Consider the following 21868-nt stretch of genomic DNA (forward strand, 5'->3'; position numbering starts at 1 on the left):
TAGGAGTTAGACCCAGGTTATCGAAATTCATAGTAATGGTCATGGCTTTAGTCTTTTCATCAAGTGACAAGTGTTTACAGGTTGTGGCCCTGAATAAATCAGGAGTAAAATAGCTGGGCATGTTCTTTGTGTACATCCGCCCCATCTTCCTTTCTGCTGTAGTCCTTGCGGGTTTCCCTTTTTGCTTTAGTCTTTCTGATTATTCCCTTTTCACTGCCTGTGCTATTCTATACCTTAGCCTTGTTTCTATCATCACTTTTAAATCTTGCCTATATTACCATTTAGGCTTCTTGTACCACTTTGAAGTTTGTTTTTAATGAGGGATGATTAACATTAGTATTAGTGTGATACAGTATTTCATGTGCTGGTATTCTGATATCTTGTATCTTTCTTTCATTTATTTTAAGCATTAATTTAGATGATTGATCCTGCAAATTTAAATTTACTTGTTTAAGGAGTCAAGTTGGTTTCCATTATGGATACCTTTAATTTCTTCTCTGCTTTCCAGTCTTCATGTGTCTTTAAGTCTTGTCTCTTAAAGTCATCCATCCTCAATGTCTTTTGTATTTTTAAAAACAGCAGTAAGAAAATACAAAATTTTAACTTCTCCTAGATTTCTTACTTTATATTTTTCTGCTGTCATTGTCCTGGTTATGTGTGAAACTGCCTTGCTCCATCAAAAACAGTCAGTTGGAAGTTTCCAATAGTAACTGTAAGGTGATAGTTGGAGCAAATAAAGGCAGATTGACAGCAGTTTGTTTGGGATGGAAGACAATTGTAGTCTAAAGTGAGATCTGCAAGGCAAGACATATGGTCTAGGGCATTAAATCTGCAGCTGGCCTATGCTAAGCATTGGAATAGGGTCTCCTTCCATGAAAATCAATGACAAAGCTTCCATTTACTTGAATGGGAGAAGTTGCAGATCCACAGTGTGTGTTTTGTATAACAGCACACATCAGAGTGGAGTGACTCATACATTCAAACTTCTGTTCTAACCTTTTGAGGAATTTTGTATTTTCTGGTGCAATGCCCAGGTGGGTTAGTGTGGTGAGATTGTTGGTGTCTCCTCTGTGGGAATGTGGAGGTGAGCTGTGAGGTTCCAAGCTGTGCTCCTCCTTTTCCAAAGTTCCCAGGTTCCCTCTTGCTCCACTCAGTTATTTCTCTTTCTCTCTCTCATAACTTTTTCTTTTAGAAGCAAAAGAGCAAGACAGGCTTTTATACAAAGGAGGTAAATAGAGCAAAGTCTGTAGAATGTTTAAGGCTGGTTGTAGTGAAGAACACTAACATTAATAGACAGTTCAGATTTTGTTCTCTGGTTTTTAGCACCTGAAAGTGGAATAGATCTAAGGAATTAAGCAGCTGGTTAGGGATGACTGTTGACCTGCCTTGCTTCAGTTATGTCTGTGAGCTCCAGAATAATCCTTCACACTTTGTGCAGCCACGTGCCCTCAAACCAAATTGTGCAATAGAAAACGTGGTAGAAATTGATAATGAAGTAAAAAGCTTGTTATGCAATCAGAGCATCTTCAGACTGTATGGGAAGAATTAACCAGTCCTTGTTCTGGTTTTCCCATAGAACACTGAAGGTTGTGCATTTGCAATATTGAATCCTAAATTCTGTGTCACTCTGAATCAAATCTGCATTTAGTGTAAAATGGCAGTGTATCCTAACTGTAGAACAATAACCTTTTTATAGCTGTTGTTGGGATTTATGAGTGAATTTTATCTTAAGGCAATACTTTGTTCAGCTATTGTACATGGCTACAGCTCTGGGCTGGGGCACTGTTAGCAGTAGTGCCTGGGACATCTGGAGCAAATCTTAATAGTATCAGGAGGACAGACTGATCAAAGTTTCAGGTCATTTGCAGCCTTGTGCTTCCTTCTTGTGTATCAGAATTTCTTGCTCACTGCCCCCTTTCTTTTCCGCTTGCAATATTTTTCTTTATGGTCGAAGAGGAACTGTAGCCTCCCAAGAGGTAAAGAAAAAATGAGGAAACTCTTCAGTGACTAACATGAGCAGACAACTGATTCAGTAATGAAGTTCATTAAATATGGTGTAAATAGTGGTGCAAATGCCTTAGTCAGGCACGTGGCCCTTTAGAAGACTTTGGAGCAAGAATATTTCCTTTCATCATCATGGCTTTGTTGAGGTGCACTGTTGATTAGGAGCACAAATGTCAGGCTGTCAGTGTGCTGAGTTGGGAAAGCGTGTCTGAACAGACTCCCAGCAGGAAAATCACTGAGCTACACTTAACAGGTGAAATAAGGGTGGAACTGAGAGGGAAAACCACTGTTAATGGAAGGCAGCTGACTGGGGAAGAGTTGTTGCAAAAATCCTCATTATTATTATTTGTTTTATGATAGATGTCATCCTCTCTCACTGCACAGTGCCTTCTGAGGAAAGACAGTGCACAGTAAACTGAAGGCTCCTTTTTGCACCATCACCGAGGCTCTTCACCAGTCACTGTTGCAGACACTTTGGATGCTCTAACAAAGATCTTTTGCAATATGCTTTTCCCCATTAAAAATTTAAAAAGTAGAATGACTGTCCCTGAAGACAGTAAGGATATTGCTGCACTGCCTGGCTACTTACTGAACTTACACATGAGGATAAGTCCAGACCAGTACAAAGGAGTAGGACTTAAAAAGTATTTTAAGGTCAAGTCAGTAATTTAGAACCAAACCCCTGTTGTATGGCTTTTTGATTTCCACTGCATGTCTAAAGAGAGTGACCCACTAGGTGTAAATATTTCTTAAAAAGATCAAACAGGTGACACAACTTTTCTAACACAGGGTTGTCACAACGCAAATCTCAGCAGAGAGGCAAGATGGTGTGCCTGGTGTCAAGGCAACCACTCCTGGTTCTGTTATGGTGTACTTAAATATTGTGAGGCTTATCTGTCCATTGCTGGGAGGGCAGAGACTCCTAGTCCAATGTTCACCTGTGCTGTGACATTCATGGGTTACTATGTCATTTGCAAGTGTTGTCTTATGTCTAAAAGCATTTAGACATTTAACTGCAATGCAGTTAGAACCAAAATTTCTTGCAGCTGAGTTAGAAACATGAGCTATTGCAGACCAGACCACAGGCAAGTGTTGCTTATACTCAGATTTTGAGACCTTTAATACAGATGTCTTAATCTCTTGTTGCTTCTGACTTACTTGGTTGTGTTGGCCCCACGTGCACTTTTAGCCCTGTCAGTTATTGTATTTCCACAAAACAGAACCTCAGGTGCAGACAGCAATTGGCACCATTAGATCCTGCAAGTGGCAAGAGAATGTCAATGATCCACTTGGAGTGGAGGTAGCTTTGTGAGGTTCTGAGAACGTGATGCCTGAAAAATCCTTCTTGTTAAATCCTCCTCCATGGTCTGTGACACACATGGCAGCTGAGGTGCTTTCCAGTGGCTTCCTACATCTTCCCAGTGTGTGCTCCTGGTTACACAGAGCCAGCAGCCCGTGTGGCAGAGTATCTGTGTCTGTGCTGTGACTGTGGTACTTACTGACAGCTGGGGCACTGCTGGTGGGGTGGGCTGCTCCAGGGATGAGGGATTATACAGCAGCTTGGAGTGGGAGCAATATAATGGTGTTGGCTTTGTGCATGGTTAATGGAATGACTTCTTCATATGGCTCCAAGCCCTTGTTTTAGTGATTTTTAAATAAAAGCTTTCCTTTTAAGAAAGGATGTTGCTGATTCTTTTTAATGCACCTATTTGCAGGAATGGTTTTCATTCTCATCTGCTTCCCTCTGCCCTTTTTTTGTTGTATGGTTTGTTTCTTTGGATTTTTTTTTTTTTATTTGTTTGCGCTGAGACCTTTTTTCCTTTGCAATTTGATTGATCCTCCTTCTTTCAATTTCACATTGGCTGGCTGCATATGGAACCCCGCCTGGCTTTAGCTGAGACAAAATCGACTGCACACAATTTCCCTCTGACAGCTTGTACAAGAGCAAACATTTCCGAAGAGCTGAAAGTCTAGAAATTCAATCAGCGGAAAACCTACTGTGTGGAACAGCTTTGCTAGTGCTACAGCTCCCTGCTGGGTAGAAAAGCAATCCAGTTACAATAAATCCTTAAGAGTGGAGTCATTTGGGTAAAAGGAAAAACAAAAGCTGGTTTATACAAACTGATTGGAGTCAGACGTTTTGACTTCCCATCGAAAAGGGAGTCAAAGCCCAGGCTTGCTTGGTAATTTAAAGGGGAGATTGGCTCCTTTTATCTTTCTCTAGGCCAGAGTTCTAAATATTTTGCTTGTGGAAGAAAAAGAAAGAGTTTTCAATTTAAGTTAAAATATTTACTTTGATACCGATATTGATGCTATAACTGACTAGAAAACGAGTTGGTCTTGAATGTCCAGTGAAGGCACAATTTTATTTCCAGCCACTCTGATTTTGTTCTGCTGCAGTTACAGAAATGTGAAACTAGGGCAAAACCGGGATCAAAATCAAGGTTTGCATGTCCTGCCAGGACAGCTTGGGCAACAGTTTGTGCTATGCTGCTGGTGTGTCATGAACTCATGAAGCTGTTGATGCAATCTGGGCTGCCTGACAGACTTTTCTGACTGAAATTAAGAGCTGTGCCTAGTGAGAAAGATCTGTTTGTGTTAATTTTATTTAATTTTTTAAATACAAGCTATTAAAAATTAGCAACATTAAACAGCATTTCACCTAAAAAAAAAGTCAGCCAAGATGCAAGTAATGACTCTGATGGAATATTTCCCCTAATTTATATTTAAAAATTTAAATGAAGGTAGCTTGGGGTAGTAAAGTCTCCTTGCTGTTCTCCTTTGTTTTCATGATTATTAGCACCACTCTTTGTGCCTTTCTTACTGGAGCATATTAAAAGCACCACCAGGTTTAAATTGAAACAATATTTAAAGTCAAAGTGAAATGTCTGGAAATACTGAGACTTTCTTTTTCCTTTAATGCTTTTCTGGTGTTTACATAGGACTAGGTAAAACTTTTCTGGGCAAATGTGAATTTTAAAATGTTGCTGTCCCTTTTATAGGTGCATGGGGCCAGTCAAGCCTGCTGCTCTCCATATAATCTGCATTGGGTTGTCATCCTTCCTCCCTCCCCTCCCAAATGTGTCTGGTCCTCATGGAAAACATTAAAAATTGTATAAACATTGTAAAGGATTTCCATGGGCCTTTATGTTTAAATGAGATGTTATAAATCATAGCAAATGAGTACAAAACCTTGCCACAAAGATGGAGTTAAATTGGTTTAAAAAGGAAAGGTGGGATGGTAACCTGATGGGACTGTTAAAATTACTATTTCTGTCTGAGGCCTTTGTGGATCGTGATGAGACTGAAGTACCCTAAGTTTCTCTTTCAGCTTTCTCTCACCCTCTATGGGAACAGAAAATGCCTGTTGTGATCCCAAAGTGACTCTACTTTTGTCCAAGTGTTTTGTGCTAGTCACAGAGCAGTTTCCTATGCCTCCTGTGTAAAGGGGGCTGTACCTTTCCAAGGGGAGAACACTGAGGACTTTCTAGCCCTGCTGATGTTCTCAGAGTGAGGAAATGGTGCCAACCATATCCTTGATTTGGTTGGCTTCTCAATGCTGGTTTTGGCCTCTCCCATTTTGTGTGGAGTCTGATGCCAAGGCCAGCTTTTGCCAGGTACCCTCACTGTATCTGAAGTCACACATCATACTGTGCCTGGAGACACACCCCTGGCACGGGGGATTGATCTTGAAGTACCTGTGCACTCATGAACCCTGGGCTGAATGGATTCAGTGTTGCTGCCCAAGACCTGTGCATGGACCTTTCTCTGGGCTTGGTCACTGCAAGAAACTCAGTGGGATCTGCTCTACTGCAAGCACCTGCAGGGGGTAAAAAATAAATCCCCTTGTACCTTTCTGAGTGTGTTCCCCTGGGCTGGGGAGGCTCTGTGTGTCTGTGGCACTGTAAGGAACAGGCAGTGCTCCCTGCCACGGTGCACTGCAGAAGGGTAATGGCTAAGCACTACAGTACTGCTAAGTAATACAGTAATTCTTGTAAATGGAAATAGGAGAACAAGGCAAAAAAAAGCCTTTGAAAGAGGTCCTATAAATATTACCTCCCTCGGTGCTTCAGCAACCCAGGCTTGGCTGGGTCACTGCAAGTTCAATTCCTTTGTTTGAGGACAAGAGCTGTCCATGTTTGTGAGGCTCCATTATGTTTTTCTATCAGTGTTTCTTGAGAGGAAACTTCATATTTGGCAAAACTAGTCTTTTTCCTTGGCCTTTCTGTTGCTGCAATGTAACAAACAAATCCTACACGCTCCAACACACACAGATCAGAAAACTAAACATTTTTCCTGAAATGATGATAAACACTCTCAAATGCCCTTCCAAAGTCTTTGGATGTCTCTGGGCATCATTCTGCCCTGCTCAGGAGACAAACCATGGCATTGGCTGAAAGTTTAGGGTTTTGCATGTCCAGAGTGTCAGAGTTGCATCGAAATGAGGATCTGCTCTATCCTGGCTGGCTGAAATAGGATATTTTTCCTCTTACCTGTAGCACATTTCCCATGTTTATCACCAGAAGTTCTGTTTAAGGAAGATATGCACATCTACATGATTTCTGTCTACACCTTTACTGTTCAGGGCAACACAGCTGAAAATCTATCAGTGATATATTTGACAGTTAAAAAAGAATTTGTGAACATTAAATAATTTTATTTCTGTTTAATTTGTCTGCTTGAGAGTGGAAAGGAATTAAAAGTTTCTGAGAGCATTCAATATTGCTGGTCTCCTGCTACTGAGATTATTTGAAGGAGATGCACTTGACAAATTCTCTGCTCTGGGTTGTCTGTAAACTGGGGGAAGGTTTTGACAAACTCTAGTAAAGGTAACTTAACCCTATTGAACGTAAATTTTCAATATATAGAAACGGCCGAGAGAGTCCAGCAAGATTGCTGATAAACTGGATGTATCAGTTGCTCTGTGGTTAAAGTTTTGAGTACGGAAAGCAGAACCATGATATGAAGTCAGGATTATTCCTATATGCAGATTTCTAAGGCAAAGCATCACCAGCTTCAGGAGGAATCCCAGACTGGAGTTCAGTCTCTCTTTAATGTAAAACCTCAGTCACTGTGCTGCTCCTGTTGTGCTTCATCTTATATGGGGGAAACTCCAGCTCTTGCTGCCAATAGCCACCAAAAGTAATTGCTACTAAGTTTTTGGTCTGGGTGAGGTTTTTTACCTTCTAATTATTATTTGCTAATTTTTTTTATCCTAAAGACAAAATTATTTTGCTGTCACAAAACAGTCATGATAGAGCTGAGCCTGTTGCTGCCCTGGTGGCTCAGAACCTGTGGTTTGATGGCACTGGAGCCACTGGCACCAGGCAGCCCCAGAGCTGAGAGTGCTCCTGGTGGGGCTGCCAACCTCCCCTCCTCCTCCACAGTCCCCTCAGTCCAGAGCGGGTGGGGAGTTTTGAACAAACTTAGAGCCCAGATCCTAAAGGTGCATTATTTTGAGTTTGGTAAGGCTTTGAATTTATGGAATAGATTTCCAAATCTTCTGATTCCCTATGGGCTCAATAGTGTTTGGTACTTCTGTGCCATCCCCTGTCTTCTTCTGATGTTTCCCACCTTAGCCCCACTCAGCCACAGACTAGACTTGAGTTACCTGAGTAGCTCTGCTCTCTGTTCTCCTGCTGAAGCTTCCTAATGCTCTGAAACATGGTGGATGACCTCAGTAATGCAGTATTTAATTTACAAAGCCACAAGGCTTGAGGATGCCTTCCTTGTGATTCCCTAGAGGAAACAACCTATCCCCAAACAGTGAGGCAGGAGAGATAATAAGGAATCATTTTACGAGGAACCACATTTTATCCTCAACAAATCTGATAAAGGACTTTAGTTCTGGTTTTCCTAAGCTGTTTACCAGTGTGTTTGAGGGATAATTATTTTGCAAAGAAGGTGGGAACGGGGGGTAGGAGCAGCTAAACTGGGGAGACTATTGAGCTTCTGCATGGAAAATTTTCATGCAGAAGTGAGTGGATGCAAAGTGTGGTGCTTGCAAGTGAGCAGCAGTGAAAAAGTAATATTTCACATATTGTGCTTTTGTATTTGAACGGTTCAGAAAGAGACCATGGGTTGTTGCTGCTGCAGTAGGGCTGTCTTTGTTTCTCCTCTTCCAACTAAACCCCTGGAAAAAAACACCAAGCAGTAGAACACACCTGCTTGTCTAAAACCTTTAAACTCTTTGCTTTCTAGTTGTTAGATGAGAGATGTCAATGTGTGCCTCCCCCTGATATTTTCTTTCTATTGTTACTTGCTTTGTGCAAAATCTGCTGTACAGTGGCGGGAACTTTATACGGACTTTTATACAGTAACTGCAGCGGTGGATTTTTAGGAGTTTGTAGATGAGGGGAGAAGGGATTTAACATCGGTGTTATATTTTTGTTTGTTGTGATTTGATATCCATCCCCATGGAGGGCAGAGAACCACAGGGAGAGGTGCTGCCAGGTGTGGCTTCCTACTGCTTTTTAATTCTGTGATCACAGAACACACAATTCTGCAGTCCTAGCACAGACAAGTCTCCCACTGATTTCAATGGGAAATTTGCCTGCATCAGGGATAAAAGAGTGGGCCCCAAGTTGTGTACAATGATGCAATCTGATCCCCCTGCTGTGGAAATTGATGTAATCGCATTCTCGCCCTCCCCCCTTTTCTCAACCCTTCTCTCCACCAACCCCTGGTGACTCCTGGGGGGCTTCTCACCAAACGGAGGGGAGGATGCAGCTGTGTGCTGAAGCAGCAGAGGAGAGGAGGAGACCTGCTAGCAAAATTTATGGAGGGTTGTATCCTAGATGTAATCCTAGAAAACAGCTAAGAACACGGACCCGCCTGCCCTGAAAAATGCAATCACCTGCTTTTGCTAAATGAGGAGATGTTTCTGTTCTCAGTTGTGACATTCATGACACATCCTCCTCATGTGTTTAAGGCTGATTTACAGTGCTCCATGAACTGAGCAATCTCGTTGCCATCTGCATTCATTCCGTGCAGAGGGACAGGGTTAGCTTTTTCTAGGACTCTCTGTGTTGTTATTGTTGACAGACTCTGCTTTTCAGTGGTGCTTTTGTGCCCTGGCACAGTGCAGGTTGCTTGGGAATAGTGAACCTTGAGAATGCTGCACTTTGTTGATGGGCGAGCCAGGCAACCTCTCAGATGCTTCCCCCTGCTTTGCCATTTGTATGGGGTTTGGGTTTATTTTTTTCCTTTGGGAATTCTAGGCTCTGCTGAATTTGTTCTGTGTTTTGCGGAAGAAAGAGCTTGTTAAAGAATTCCCTGATGACTTTGAAGTGAACTATTTATTTTCTCTCAAGGCTTACTCAGTGTAGCCATTTGCCCCCTCTCCTCTGTTTTTTCACCCCAGTGTTTCCTGAGCTACAAGCATTCTTGGAATATATTAGTTGTAATGAGTTATGTGGGCATCAAAAGTTTTCTTTGAAACTATATGGCATCAACATCTGTTAGCTCTTAGAGAACAGAGACACAGACAAAGGGGCTGATGGGGGGAGGGAGGAAAAAGATATTAAATTCTGGAGTATGAAGTCTCCGTCTCAAAGACTCAGGGGGAGGGGAAGGGGAAATCTGCTAAACTCCATGCTTTGATGTGGGCCGCTGGCCCTGCCATTCCATTTATGGGAATGTGCGTGGCAGACGGGCCTGCACGACTGCCTGCCCTGCCTGCTTTGTGCTGCTTTCCTGCTCTGCCCTGCCTGCTCTGCTCTGCCCTGCCTGCTCTGCTCTGCCCTGCCTGCCCTGCCTGTTCTGCCCTGCCTGTTCTGCCCTGCCTGTTCTGCCCTGCCTGCTCTGCTCTGCCCTGCCTGCTCTGCTCTGCCCTGCCTGCCCTGCCTGTTCTGCCCTGCCTGTTCTGCCCTGCCTGCTCTGCTCTGCCCTGCCTGCCCTGCCTGTTCTGCCCTGCCTGTTCTGCCCTGCCTGCTCTGCTCTGCCCTGCCTGCCCTGCCTGTTCTGCCCTGCCTGTTCTGCCCTGCCTGCTCTGCTCTGCCCTGCCTGCCCTGCCTGTTCTGCCCTGCCTGTTCTGCCCTGCCTGCTCTGCTCTGCCCCGCCTGCCCTGCCTGTTCTGCCCTGCCTGCTCTGCTCTGCCTGCTTTGTGCTGCTTTCCTGCCCTGCCCACTCTGCCTGCTCTGCCCTGCCTGCTTTGTGCGGTTTTCCTGCCCTGCCCTGCCCTGCCCTGCCCACGCTGCCCTGCCCTGCCTGCCCTACCCTGCCTGCTCTGCCCGTTTTGTGCTGCATGGTTTGTCCTGCCTGCTTGGCCATGCCTGCTTTGCCCTGCCTTTCCTGCCTGCTCTGTTCTTCCCTGCCTGCCCTGCCCAATGCCCTTCCCTGCCCTGCTCTGTCTGCTGCCTTGCTCTGCCCTGCCAGTCCAAGCACTCTCTGTCACCTACCTGCCCAGCCTGCAGCCCAAATCCTGCCTGAGCCCTTGTTGCTACATTAAAATTTTCAAGGAAAATGCCATATGCTGAGTTTTCAGCTATTGAGATAAGGAATTGGAATTTCTAATAATACAGGCAACTCTTAAGTTTTTTTTAAAAAATGTTTAAAAGGGAACTTTTTATCTGCTTGTAATCCTCCTGTCCTTGTGAATCAACATGCAATTGTTCATCTAAATCAGGTTTTTAAATGGTCTGTGTCTGTGGTTTTTATTGCCTGTAATTAAAAAACATGTGTCTGTTTTCATGTATTCAGCATCAGTCACCATTCAGGCATGGCCACTGATGCTGGACTGCTTACAGGAATGTGTGGAGATAGGTTCTGCTTTTTATTTTATCTTTTTCTGCAGAGCTCTTCAATGCTTGTCCTACATGCCAGGCCTCAGAGGAGAAAAGAAACCTCCTTGTCTGTCTTTTCCTCCTGTTGGCTCTGTTTTTAGCCTTAATGTTGATGGCATTGTGCTTTGCTGGGACTTCCTGGCCCATTAAAACCCCGACCAGTTATAAAATGATTAGTTGACATACCTGGGCTCTGGGGACAAAGAGGTGGTTTAAAAAGGAATGTGAACCATCTGTTTTGCCAGCACCTCCTGTTGACAGATTTATAGCTCAACATTAGCATATGTGTCCAGGGTCACACACCTGTGCTTCCTAACAAGGTAATATTATTTAGCGGGGAATGTTTTCATCCTGAGGATTCAGAGCTCTTTGCAAAGGTGGGCATCAAGAATTCTGCTTTACAGTTGAAAAATGAAGGCACAGAGAGATTTAAGTGATTTACCCTACACCACACAGTGAGTCTGTGGTGGAGCAGTTATTGAATCCAGGTTTCCTCCAGCTGCATAAATACACGTCATCCATTAGCAGGAAAAGCCTTAGAGCTATAAACATAATAGAGGAGCATTGATTATCATTCTAGGGGAGCTTTAAGCCCTTGTGTGCTGTATGAAAACCTGAGCCATATAGGAAGACACAGGCTATTCTCACAAGAAAGGTTCAGAATGCAGTGTGTTAAAGCCATAATGACCACTGAAGTTGGTGATCACATCTTAAATGAGCAAGTTACTCTGTCCTCAAGCTCTGTAGCCATTTCTGCAGGCTTGCCTCCCAGTGCATGCCTGGATACAATCACCTCAGTGCACTTAAGCCTGTCTGTTAAAGAGTTTCTTGGTAACCAAATCTGTCATGAAAGGACGTTGAACAGAAAATCAGATTTATTACATAGCTACGCCCATCTGTCTGCTGTGTGAAGAAGCCCAAAATAAGCAATTCAGAGAAGTTACTGAGCTTCTCCAGGCTTGAAGGAAGATGAAGATTTGTCCTCTTTCATTCATGTCCTTAGACATGTTCCTCAGTATAATCTATGTTGAAGATAAGATCTTGGGGAACATGGGACAATTGATTTTCCAACCAGCAAGGAGATTAGAGGATAGTTAGAACAAAGTAAGGTAAATAGCTCAATCTGTAGAGTGAGTTCATTTATTCTTCTGAAGTAGCTTCAAAGTGAATTTAAATATAGCAAAAAGCAGTCATTTCTTGTTTCAGTTCTATTTAATCTCAAAAGACTGATGATCTTTTTTAGTTGAAGATGGCTGGACCCTTCAGTAGGAAAGTAACTGCTGATTCTCTACATCTGTTCTAACAGTTGCTTTCAATTATATGATCTCTTATCTGGCAGAAGTCCTTGAAAAACGGTGTTTTATCCTATCACCTTAAAAATTAGAAGCCTTAATAGTTACAGCATTCCAATAATAGTGTAAATGGAAGATGTCACTTTGCAAACACTTAGCAAGGGTTTATAAATATCCATGAAATCCAGGATTAAAACATCATAAGAATAGTAATGTTCTTCTTGAAACTGGAATAATCTAAATAAAAATGTACCCTAAATTGATCTTCTGAGTATCTACAGGTCTTAACACACATTGGATGAAAGTTCATAGTATTTTAAGCTATTGTTTCTAGTCTTTTTTCCCCCCCTCTGTATATTTACATATAATTAAATGAGCAGGCAGGTAGCCTTTGTTAGGTGCAGGTTGCAGTGACTGACCACTGGAAGAGGATGCTCATTTCCCCACTACAGTAGAGGTGACAAAGATACTTGCAATTGTTTCATGTTTCATTGTTGTCACTACCTGATTTCCACAGGCTGGTGAAAAGAAATAGCTTAGAAGTATGAAGAAAGGATTTGTGCTTCATCCTGTAGGAAAGCCTGGTCCATATGTTTGTTTTGGGCAAAAGAAGTTCAGCTGCATGTTGATAGTAACCTGGAACAAAAGGTACCATGCTTCCTTTCTTATTCAGGTGTTCACCATGAGGGACCAAGTGTCCATCTGCTGTCCATGCTCACTTCTTCAACAGGCTCATGTTTGTATTCTTGTGAATGGGCTATCCTTAAAAGTGTGTCATACAACTGCTCCTGGTACCCATTTGGGGGCCTGTAGCAGGATATAAAGGTATTGGGGATGTTTTCTGCCTCATAAGCCTTTAATAGTCCATGATCCTTTGTGACTGGAGTTTAAGAGTGGGGTTTTTGGTCTTTTTGCCATCCTATCTTTATCATCACAGCATTTTACCGGCAGCTGGAATTGCTCTACAGGTCCCTTCTGTGAGATGAAACTGCAGGAGTGCCAATTCTGTCAAATTGGTGGATACAGATGTGTGATTTCAAAGTGATGCCATGTTATTATGGCTGGGAGTTACTGCTCCCAGAGAACAGAGGCAGCCAAACTGAAGGCATTTGTGTTTCCATTTTGTTTTTAGAGCTGATAGATTAGAGTGATCTTTACGCTAAGGTGCCAAGGGATGAATTTTGGTATCTGTGGTATGAGGCCCATTGTGTCCTGCTCTCTCTGTTAGGAAGACCATAACTTTGGGCATTGGGGCCAACAAGGCAGATAAAGGCAGTAAAATCCTGAGCCACAGCAGTTAAACCCATCCAAGATCATCTATCAAGGATCTTAGAGGAAAAGTCTTTTTTCTTAAGAACTCTACCTGCTGTGATTATATGATGAAATTTTATCTGAGACAAGCTTCAACGCATGGTGGAGGAGGAAAAATCCTTCTGTAATGACAGAGCACAGGTTCTTATTTCAGAGAAAGAAAACATTATAGAAGTTGAGCTTGTTTCTTCTACTGAACAATCTACATTATTGCAGTTGCAGTGTGTATCTCAATGCAAGTCTAAAAATTAGAGTCACCTTGACTTCTTCAGTGTGTGCTGAGTTATCCATTCTCTGCAGAATGTTGCATCCTAGTAAATTATCTTTATTATTAAATTATCCAGAATGGCAAACTTCAAAAAAGTCAGACCTCATGATTGTAGAAGAAAAAGGGAAATATGCTGTAGAAGAATAATATTAGGCTTAAGACAAGGCATAAATGTGTATTTCTCTGTAGTGTTTTTTTGTATGGCATGTTTAATTCCTACATGTATTCACCTGGTTTCAATTTTTAGTATAGTGAGGCTTGGCATATATACTTTTATCTGTGTAAGACCCTGGGTTTGCAGATTACTTGTGGACAGAGAAGGAAAGGAAGCTCTAGTCCTAAATAGAATACTGTAATACAGGAGTGTATTGTTTATTTGAAAAACCTTATGAGGGGGATCTTCAAGCATTTTTGAAAGAGAATATTACAATGAACTCTTCATTTTCAAATGCTGAGAGAGCCAGATGCCTGCCCAAAGCACATTCTTCTCTCTTGCCTGTAAGTAGTGATTGCACAAAATTGTGTGCATAAATACCTACTTTGATGTATGTTTGACTGCATGGGTACCTGTTCATGGAAGCTGCTGGCCTGGCACAGTGTCCTCTCCACATATGTCTGACTATGAGCAGTGTATTTATTTATTTCCTTATTTATTTAATTTTCAAGTTTTAAGCCTGGCTATAAACCTGTATTTAAAAAACGATGACCACCTCAGGATAACTGAGGTATCTGCTTCCACTTACATTAGCCTAAAAGAAACTACACCATTATTTGAGGTGTCAGTAGGGTTCCTAGTGCTGAAGCCTAGGCCTGAGGTGATCATAGTTACATATGGCTGTGTTTCTAGTCCATAGGAAATTTCAGACACCCAAAGGGGAACAAGGTTCCTTCCATCAACTGTTTTTTCAAAAGTCTTTTTCCTCTTTCTCTTCAAGTCTGGGCAAGACTAAAATAAAGTAAAACAATAATGACTGCTTTGGGAATTGGGTGGGTTTCCTGAAGCATCTTCAATAGATGAGGTTTCCACATTTTCACAGTCTGCTTAGCACTTGCTGTTAAAAATCAGACTTATTTTGGAAACTTGTTTCCTGCAAGTGAGACTGAAACATTCAGAATGGCCACTTGGCACCTGACAGGACCTCACTGGTTTGGTTGAAAGGCCAAAGGGCATCAACATTCTCTTGAGCCTCTATTTCTCGGGATTGTTTTTTCTACATCAAGAATTGAAGTTTGTGCATAGGTGACACAGCATTCTTGTTGGCAGCAACTTTAAAATAATTTAAAATCTACACAAGACATTAGAATTACCACATATCTTGTCCCTTGAAGTCCTGTTGTGAAATGCATTTCTTCAACTTTGCTCATTCCAAAACTTTATTGCATCAATATGAGAATAAAGAGAGAAAAACCCGTGTTTCAGTCAGATGGTTAAAAATAGGGAGGAAAGGTTTTTGGTTGATGATTTGTCATTCTGCATGTGTTATGCAAAAAAAAAAAAAAAAAAAAAAAAAAAAAATATATATATATATATATATATATATATATATATGATTCCTCGACAAAAATTTAATTAAACAGGAAATATGTGCATATCTTCTGCCAAAAATGTGGAAAATTCAGTATCTTAAGGCTAAATCAAAGTATTTTAACGAGGTGTTTGAAGAAGGAGAGAGGTAAAGCAACTTGTTTCTACTTGAGAAGAGCAACACCTTTTAGAAAAATGTTAACGCAATATTGACTTGAGATGTAATACAAGGAGTAGGGGGGCCCAGGCTTTAAAAATGTGCTTGTTATCATGATAACCCACTTAAATCAAAGGTTATCCTTTGTGATATCTAATACATGTATGGATGTATCTGTCTGTACTTAACATTGGAGCAAAACTGTATTGAGCAGTGTGTTAGGTCAGGCACAGGCTGCTGAAATACTCACTCTGGTTGCAGTCAGGAGCTTTGGCTCTTGTGTGCCATAAATGTGCTGGGTGTTGTGGGGGTGACATGGAAAGGCAGAGCCTGTCAAGGACAGGGAGGGAGAAATACTCCACAGCAAGGTTGGAGCAACAGGTGGGTGTAGGGCCCAGGGGGCAGGACGAGGGGATGTGACTGCCAATACACCTGCATGGAGCCTGGGAAGTGAAGGCAAGGAACTTCACCTCAAGGCAGAAGCAGAAAGGGAGGCAGCAAAGGTGATGTAGGCAGAATGAAGGGTGAGTATTTGGATGGCAGCATTTTCAGATGGCTCGTGAGAAGGAAGTCAATAGCTGGAAGCCCTAGAGTGAGTGCCTGGCTTTGTCTCCAGAGGCTTGTATCAGGAAGAAGACTGCACAGGGAAGTTAGGGCTGAAGTTGAGGTGAAAAAAATTAAAATTTCCATTGAGTTAGGATTCATTGATGTCTGATTGCACAGCAAAGGTGGGAGGCGAGTGATGATTGCTGGACTTGCACCCAACTGAATAGAAGCTCTGGGGTGTGGGAGCTTTTAAAGGCTGTTTTTCTCCTCATGTGTGTATATACTCAGCAACATTTCTGAGGGAGTTGCGCTAATTAACTCTCATCTCCACCCCCGCCCTCTTAAATCTGAGCTGAGTACAGCAGCACCTATCAGAGTGGGATATATGGGGCACTTTCCAGCCAGGCCAGGCAGCCAGCTGTTCTGCGTTTTGAAGCACATGTTTGAGCCTGAGTCTTAGTCATTCACTGGGAGTTGTGCTGGTAGCTAACAGCAGCCAACTTATTTATCTGGGAAACTCCTGGTGAGGCAGAGACACTTACTCTAGATGGGTTCCTGTTCAGCAACCCATAGCAATGGCATGCTGGAATAATCCTTCTGTGTAAATGTTTCTTTTCTTTATTCTTTCAAGTGCTCGCTGACCTCATTTATATAGTATTTCACAGGGTACATCTGGTTTTGGTTGTTTCATGACTCAGTGTTGCAGTTTGGAAAGGCAGTGCAGTGATTTAAAGCACGGTGTCAGGATGGTGATATACAGCTGCCTGTGACCCAAATGTTGTTGCTGTTGCTGTCAGGCTTTGGTGCTGCCCTGGCTGGTGCTGAGGGCCCTGTGGCAGAGCCTGGCTGAAGGCAGAGCTGTTCCTGCCTTTTTCATCCTCCTTGTGCTTGAGCACACTTGTCCCCAGTGTCAGATATTCCTACCTGGCTGTGGTGTTTGCTTCCCACTAGAATTTCCTGAGCTGTGTGTTCTGTTTTACCCATTGATCCTTTTCTTTCACTCCAGCCCACTTTATGAATTTGGGTTGCTGGGGGTAGATGCACTGTTTTATGTACTCTTAAGGAAATTTCTGTGGGTTACTGGGAGAATATTATGCAGGATGAGCTGCAGTCAGAACTGTTTTCTCTGATGCTTGCTCAGCTTTTATACTTTTCTGTTGTGTGAACTCACATGCACTGCCCAGAAACCTTTTCTCAGGCAGATGCATTCTGGTGTTTGTCCAGGTTGCAACAACTGTCTCGGTGGTGCTAAAAATATACAGGTAACACTCTCACAGGTTTTCTGACAGAAAAGTTAATGATGATGAGATGGATGAGAGAATATCTATTTTTATTCCTGCATTTTTTTCCCTGTAAAATCTTAAGAGTTGCCCACACCCTTCTCAGATACACATCTGTCTACCAAAGATAATACATGTCAGAATCTTCCACAGAGGAATACCTGTGAATGAGAGCTGAGGAAGTCTGCCTAAATGTGTCACTAAGTGTTCAAATGACATTCTCATCAGTTTCAGGATGGATTGTCAATTTATGTGCTGTCTAACAGCTATATTATGGTTCAACAGCATGAAAAACACTTTTTAGAATGTGTTAATTTATAATAATTTGGTTTAAGGCAGAAACACTTACTGGAAATTTGCTTGCATTAAGTTACTACTTTAACTTAAATAACTAGGAGCTAGAGAAGGAGTGAAACTAGACTGGAATATAAAACATATTTGCTTAAGACCCATGTAATGATTAAAAGTGAGGAAATAAGGAAGCCAGTGTAATGAATATTAATACTTCACTCTGCTGTTTTACACTCCCTGTCTTCCACTGTTTTACTTTGAGTTACTTGATAGTGCATTTTTCATCAACAATTCATGCTTATTTTTAAGTGATGTCTTTTGATATATGAAAAATCACAACAGTTAATGACTTGTGAGTCTTGTAGAGCAAAAAGATTAATGACATGATTTTAACAGGCAATATCTGATATCCAGATGCAATGATTGCTTAGCTAAAATTTTAGGAGGTGAAAGCTACCATCTAGATAGTATACTCAGAGAAACACTACAAGTACTTACCCATTGCATATTTGCTGATCAGGTTAATAGAATTTTTTTTCTTTTTCTTCCAATGAGAGTGGGAATTCCAACACAAGAAAACCCCAAACAAAACGGTTTTTCAATATTTAGCATTGTGGAAGAGCAGAGTCACTTCTATGTATCTGTGGGAGCAGGCAGGGATATCTCACAGCTTCATGGAAAATTGTGACATGGGGGAATTTGATCAAACAAAAGTACACTACCTTTTAGGTGGTCCTGAAAAGATCATCATCTTGATGATCTATGATGTGTCATGTCAACATTTTGTGTCTTTTCATTCTCTGTTTGTTCCTTTCATAATTTTTAAGGTAATGATTGATATTATGATTGATATTTGCACATGCCCAGAAGAAGAGAGGGTTTTTTTACTGGAACAAAAGTAGTTTTTTGTGATTTTTCTACCTTAGCATCATTGTGCTGTGCTGTATCCCAATGTTCCAGGCCAGTTTGCCAGCATTTCTCAGAGACATTTGTCCTGCAAGGTCTAACTTTACTTCAGGGGATGTGATTGTGAAGAGGCAGTATTTTCAGGGTTTCTGGGCTAGGTATCCAGTATTGTTAGTGAAATCTAATTTTTAACATGCTGTTGCAGAAATTGATACTGAAGAATTCCTAAGATATACTTTTGTGGCTTATTTACTCTGTTGTAACTGATTTCAAAGAATAACATTTGGGCCTGTGGAAGGTAAAGAACCTCTGCCAGCTTTTTCAAGAAAAAGAGGTGAAGTGCCTTTATCATGATCAAATTCCTTAACAGTAAAGCTAATGAATACAACCAGACATTAATTTTCACAGGTTACTCCCTTATCCTTATCTGGTACTAAAAGCTCTCCAAGGTCAACTTCCAGCCCACAGGTTGATGCTGAGAATTCTGGCTCTGTGCTGCTGGTGTGTTTTTGCAGATGCAGCTGGAGTGGCTGTGAGTGCAGCACACCAGTTTTTTAGGCCCATATCCTCCTTTGTCACCATAACCTTATCAGAGGCAGAGAGTGTTTGTGGAGAATCCAGGAACCTGGACTACAGTGACAGTGACACTGTGGTGCTGCCAAAGCTTTGGGCTGGCTGAGAGCAGTCAGGATATGGGGATAGCTGCCATTGCTTGTGGTTTAGCTGGTGTGGGGTGGTGGAGCTGGAAGGGTTTGTTAATAAGAGAGTAAGAATGCTCTTTGGAGTCTTTGTAACTGGGATTAGCTCCAAATCCCACTGATGCCCTTTAGAACTACTTTAGCACCACTGGAGGAGAAATGTGTTTTGGGTCTGAGATAAGTTCATCTGCATATCTATGGCATCTGCTTCTGTATTGTTCTAGACATACTGGGGCTGACAGAATTTCATTAATTTCAGAACTGAAGGCTCAGGCAGCTTGTCAGAATCTGGATCTGCTTTTCTTGGGTGACCTCTGGCATACGGAAGTTTTCTGTTTGTTGGTGGAACCAAGTGATAACATTCCTCTCTGAGTAGTGAAGGGTTTGTTTCTCCTTTATCATTTCCATTTGGAGCTTTTTAATCTTGCTTGATTGAAAGAACATTGAAATGCTGAGTATTACTTTATAAAATTATTTAAATGTGATCTTTTTTTTCTTTCCCTTATATAGTCAATTGATCTTCACTAAATTTTTGTCCAGAAGTAGGTCCAGAGCATTGAAAAATAGCACCAAATGCATTGACTACCACTAATAAGGCAGTTGACTTCTTTCCTGGAGAACAGTTCCTGTGTTCTCATTCATGTTATAAATTAATTCTGACAATAATAAATATATATTGTTAATACCTCAACACTTTATATGTAGTATGTTTGTAGTTAATTTATTCTGTTTTGTTTTAAACAGGATTTATCTGGGGAAGGCTACAGAGACTCTATTGGTGATGAACATTTTCATCTAGAAGGTATTTAAAGAACAACATTTTTTTCTAATATAAAGGGGTATTGTAGTAAGTTAGTGAATAAAAAGTGTGAGAATGCATATATTTACAGTGCACTTCTTGATCCATGATGTGTTTTTTGTCTGAAGAAAAAACCTGTTAAGGTAGAAATAGGGTATTATTTCTGTATCTGCTACGACTTATATTGGAAAAAGTCACCCAGCTGAATCAGAGATCAAATGTTTTAATTCAGGGTCTCACCATTTTCTCCATCTACTTCTGACATTGGTAGGAGTGGTGGTTGTCACTGTCCCTGGCAGAGGTGGCAAATGAGTGAAGCTGTTAGCACTGGGTTGTGTGGGACACTGCACTCCCTTCTGGGTCACACAAACCAGCCTTAGAAACTCCCACATTCATTTCTAATAAGGACTGGAGGCTCTTACTCAACACATTTTTCTTGAATAGAATGGAACCATTATTGCCTCAGACAGTTTCTCTTTCCATCTCATCTCCTCTGATGAGGCAGTTGAGATGGAATCACTGTTGTGGTGGGAAGAGCCTTTGGTGCTGGTGAGTATGGATGCTGTATTCTGCCAGAGAACACATCCAAGGTACCCTGAGCTTCAGGGACAAGTGGGGATTCATGAATACAGGAGATTAATTTGTTGGTCATTCCTTTCAAGGAAATGAGACTTCAGAAACTCTCTAGTGTAACAAGTGGTTGCATGGGCTGTGTGCTGGATTTATACAGTATACACTAGTGGAAACAATATGCCTGGTTTATTTAGAGCAATGAACCATGTCAAGCTTAATCTGGACATTTCTATACTTTTATAATCCAATCATTTGTTTCTGATATTAGAAGCTTTTGTATAAACAGAACATGAAAGATTATCTATTAAGAATGTCTGCCTTCCAGTTCCTTACCTGTGCAATGTGTTAATATGGAGTGATTCTTGGATTCCAAGTTTCTCTCATCTCTGTAGTTCATACATGTCTTGTATGTGCCATAACACAGGAACTCAAGTTTGGCTGGTGCTTGTAGGCTGCTGTTAATCACAAAGGCAAACTATACTTGCCATGATGGTGTCAGTGTTTGTTGAGTGGTTCTGTATTTAACTTCACCACAGTTTTCCAATCTCCCCTTAGCAGGACATAGGATTTTAATTTTAGATTACAGGAGAAATTACTTCAGACAGGATATTAAATGTCAGCAAGGTGAATAATTTCATTTTCTTTGTCTCATTCTATCTTTCCTTGCCTGTAATTATTTCTTTCTTTCTTGTGTAGCATTATCTTGCATAGCAAAGATAATGTTCCATATATAATATTTTCAAACTAGTCAGCAACAAGATTCTTTTTGTTAGAGTGTAAAGCTTTTAGGTAACTGTAATTTCAGTCTTTCAGCAGTTTCACATTATTGCTTCTGATGAGTCTTGTTTGTTATGAAGTAGCTGAGTAGTGAAGACCAGATTTAGGTACCAGCAGTGGTCTATCCTTTGTGTGCTGTCACCAGGGAAGAGCTGTTCTGTGGCACCTTTTCCAGCTGGGAGGAAGATGACTGTTCCCACCCCATGCTCAGGCAAATGCGTACAGGTTGTCAAAGCTTGCTCCTCATCCCTTCTGCTCTCACATCTCCAGGCTGTGCTTTCCATGGTGGGGACAGTGTTAATCACATCCTATTTAATTCAGATAATGAGAATCTTATAATTATCAGACAGTACAACAATCATTGTGTTAAAGCATCCTTTTTGTGTAACTTTTTACTTGCATCATGCTTTAACAATTGGTCTAGTACTAGCACAAAATTGTGATATTATATAAAATGAAGCTGAAACATGATTTGAGATCAATAGGGCACATCTTTAATTCTTAGGTACAAGATGGCAACTGTAGTTTCTCTGCACAGAAATGTTTCTGTGGGAAAATGTAATTAATATTTTAGAACAGAGGTTGGTCTGTTCATCTAAAATAGTTGTTCTGCCTCTATTTTCTGCTTCATGATTGTTGCATATGTACTGTTATAGCA

The 21868-nt window shown here is 41.4% G+C and overlaps 1 protein-coding gene across 1 annotated transcript in view; it reads left to right on the plus strand.

Moving 5' to 3' along the window:
- NKD1 (NKD inhibitor of WNT signaling pathway 1) overlaps positions 1-21868 on the plus strand; it is a 105490-nt gene that overhangs the window by 49784 nt on the left and 33838 nt on the right. The window contains exon 4 of the mRNA XM_083870037.1: positions 19806-19863. Coding sequence (XP_083726163.1) covers positions 19806-19863 — 58 coding nt within the window. The remainder of the gene's footprint in view (positions 1-19805; positions 19864-21868) is intronic.

The sequence above is a fragment of the Zosterops lateralis genome (assembly GCF_965231275.1).
Source record: "Zosterops lateralis genome assembly, chromosome: 12".
Taxonomy (NCBI): Eukaryota; Metazoa; Chordata; class Aves; order Passeriformes; family Zosteropidae; genus Zosterops; species Zosterops lateralis.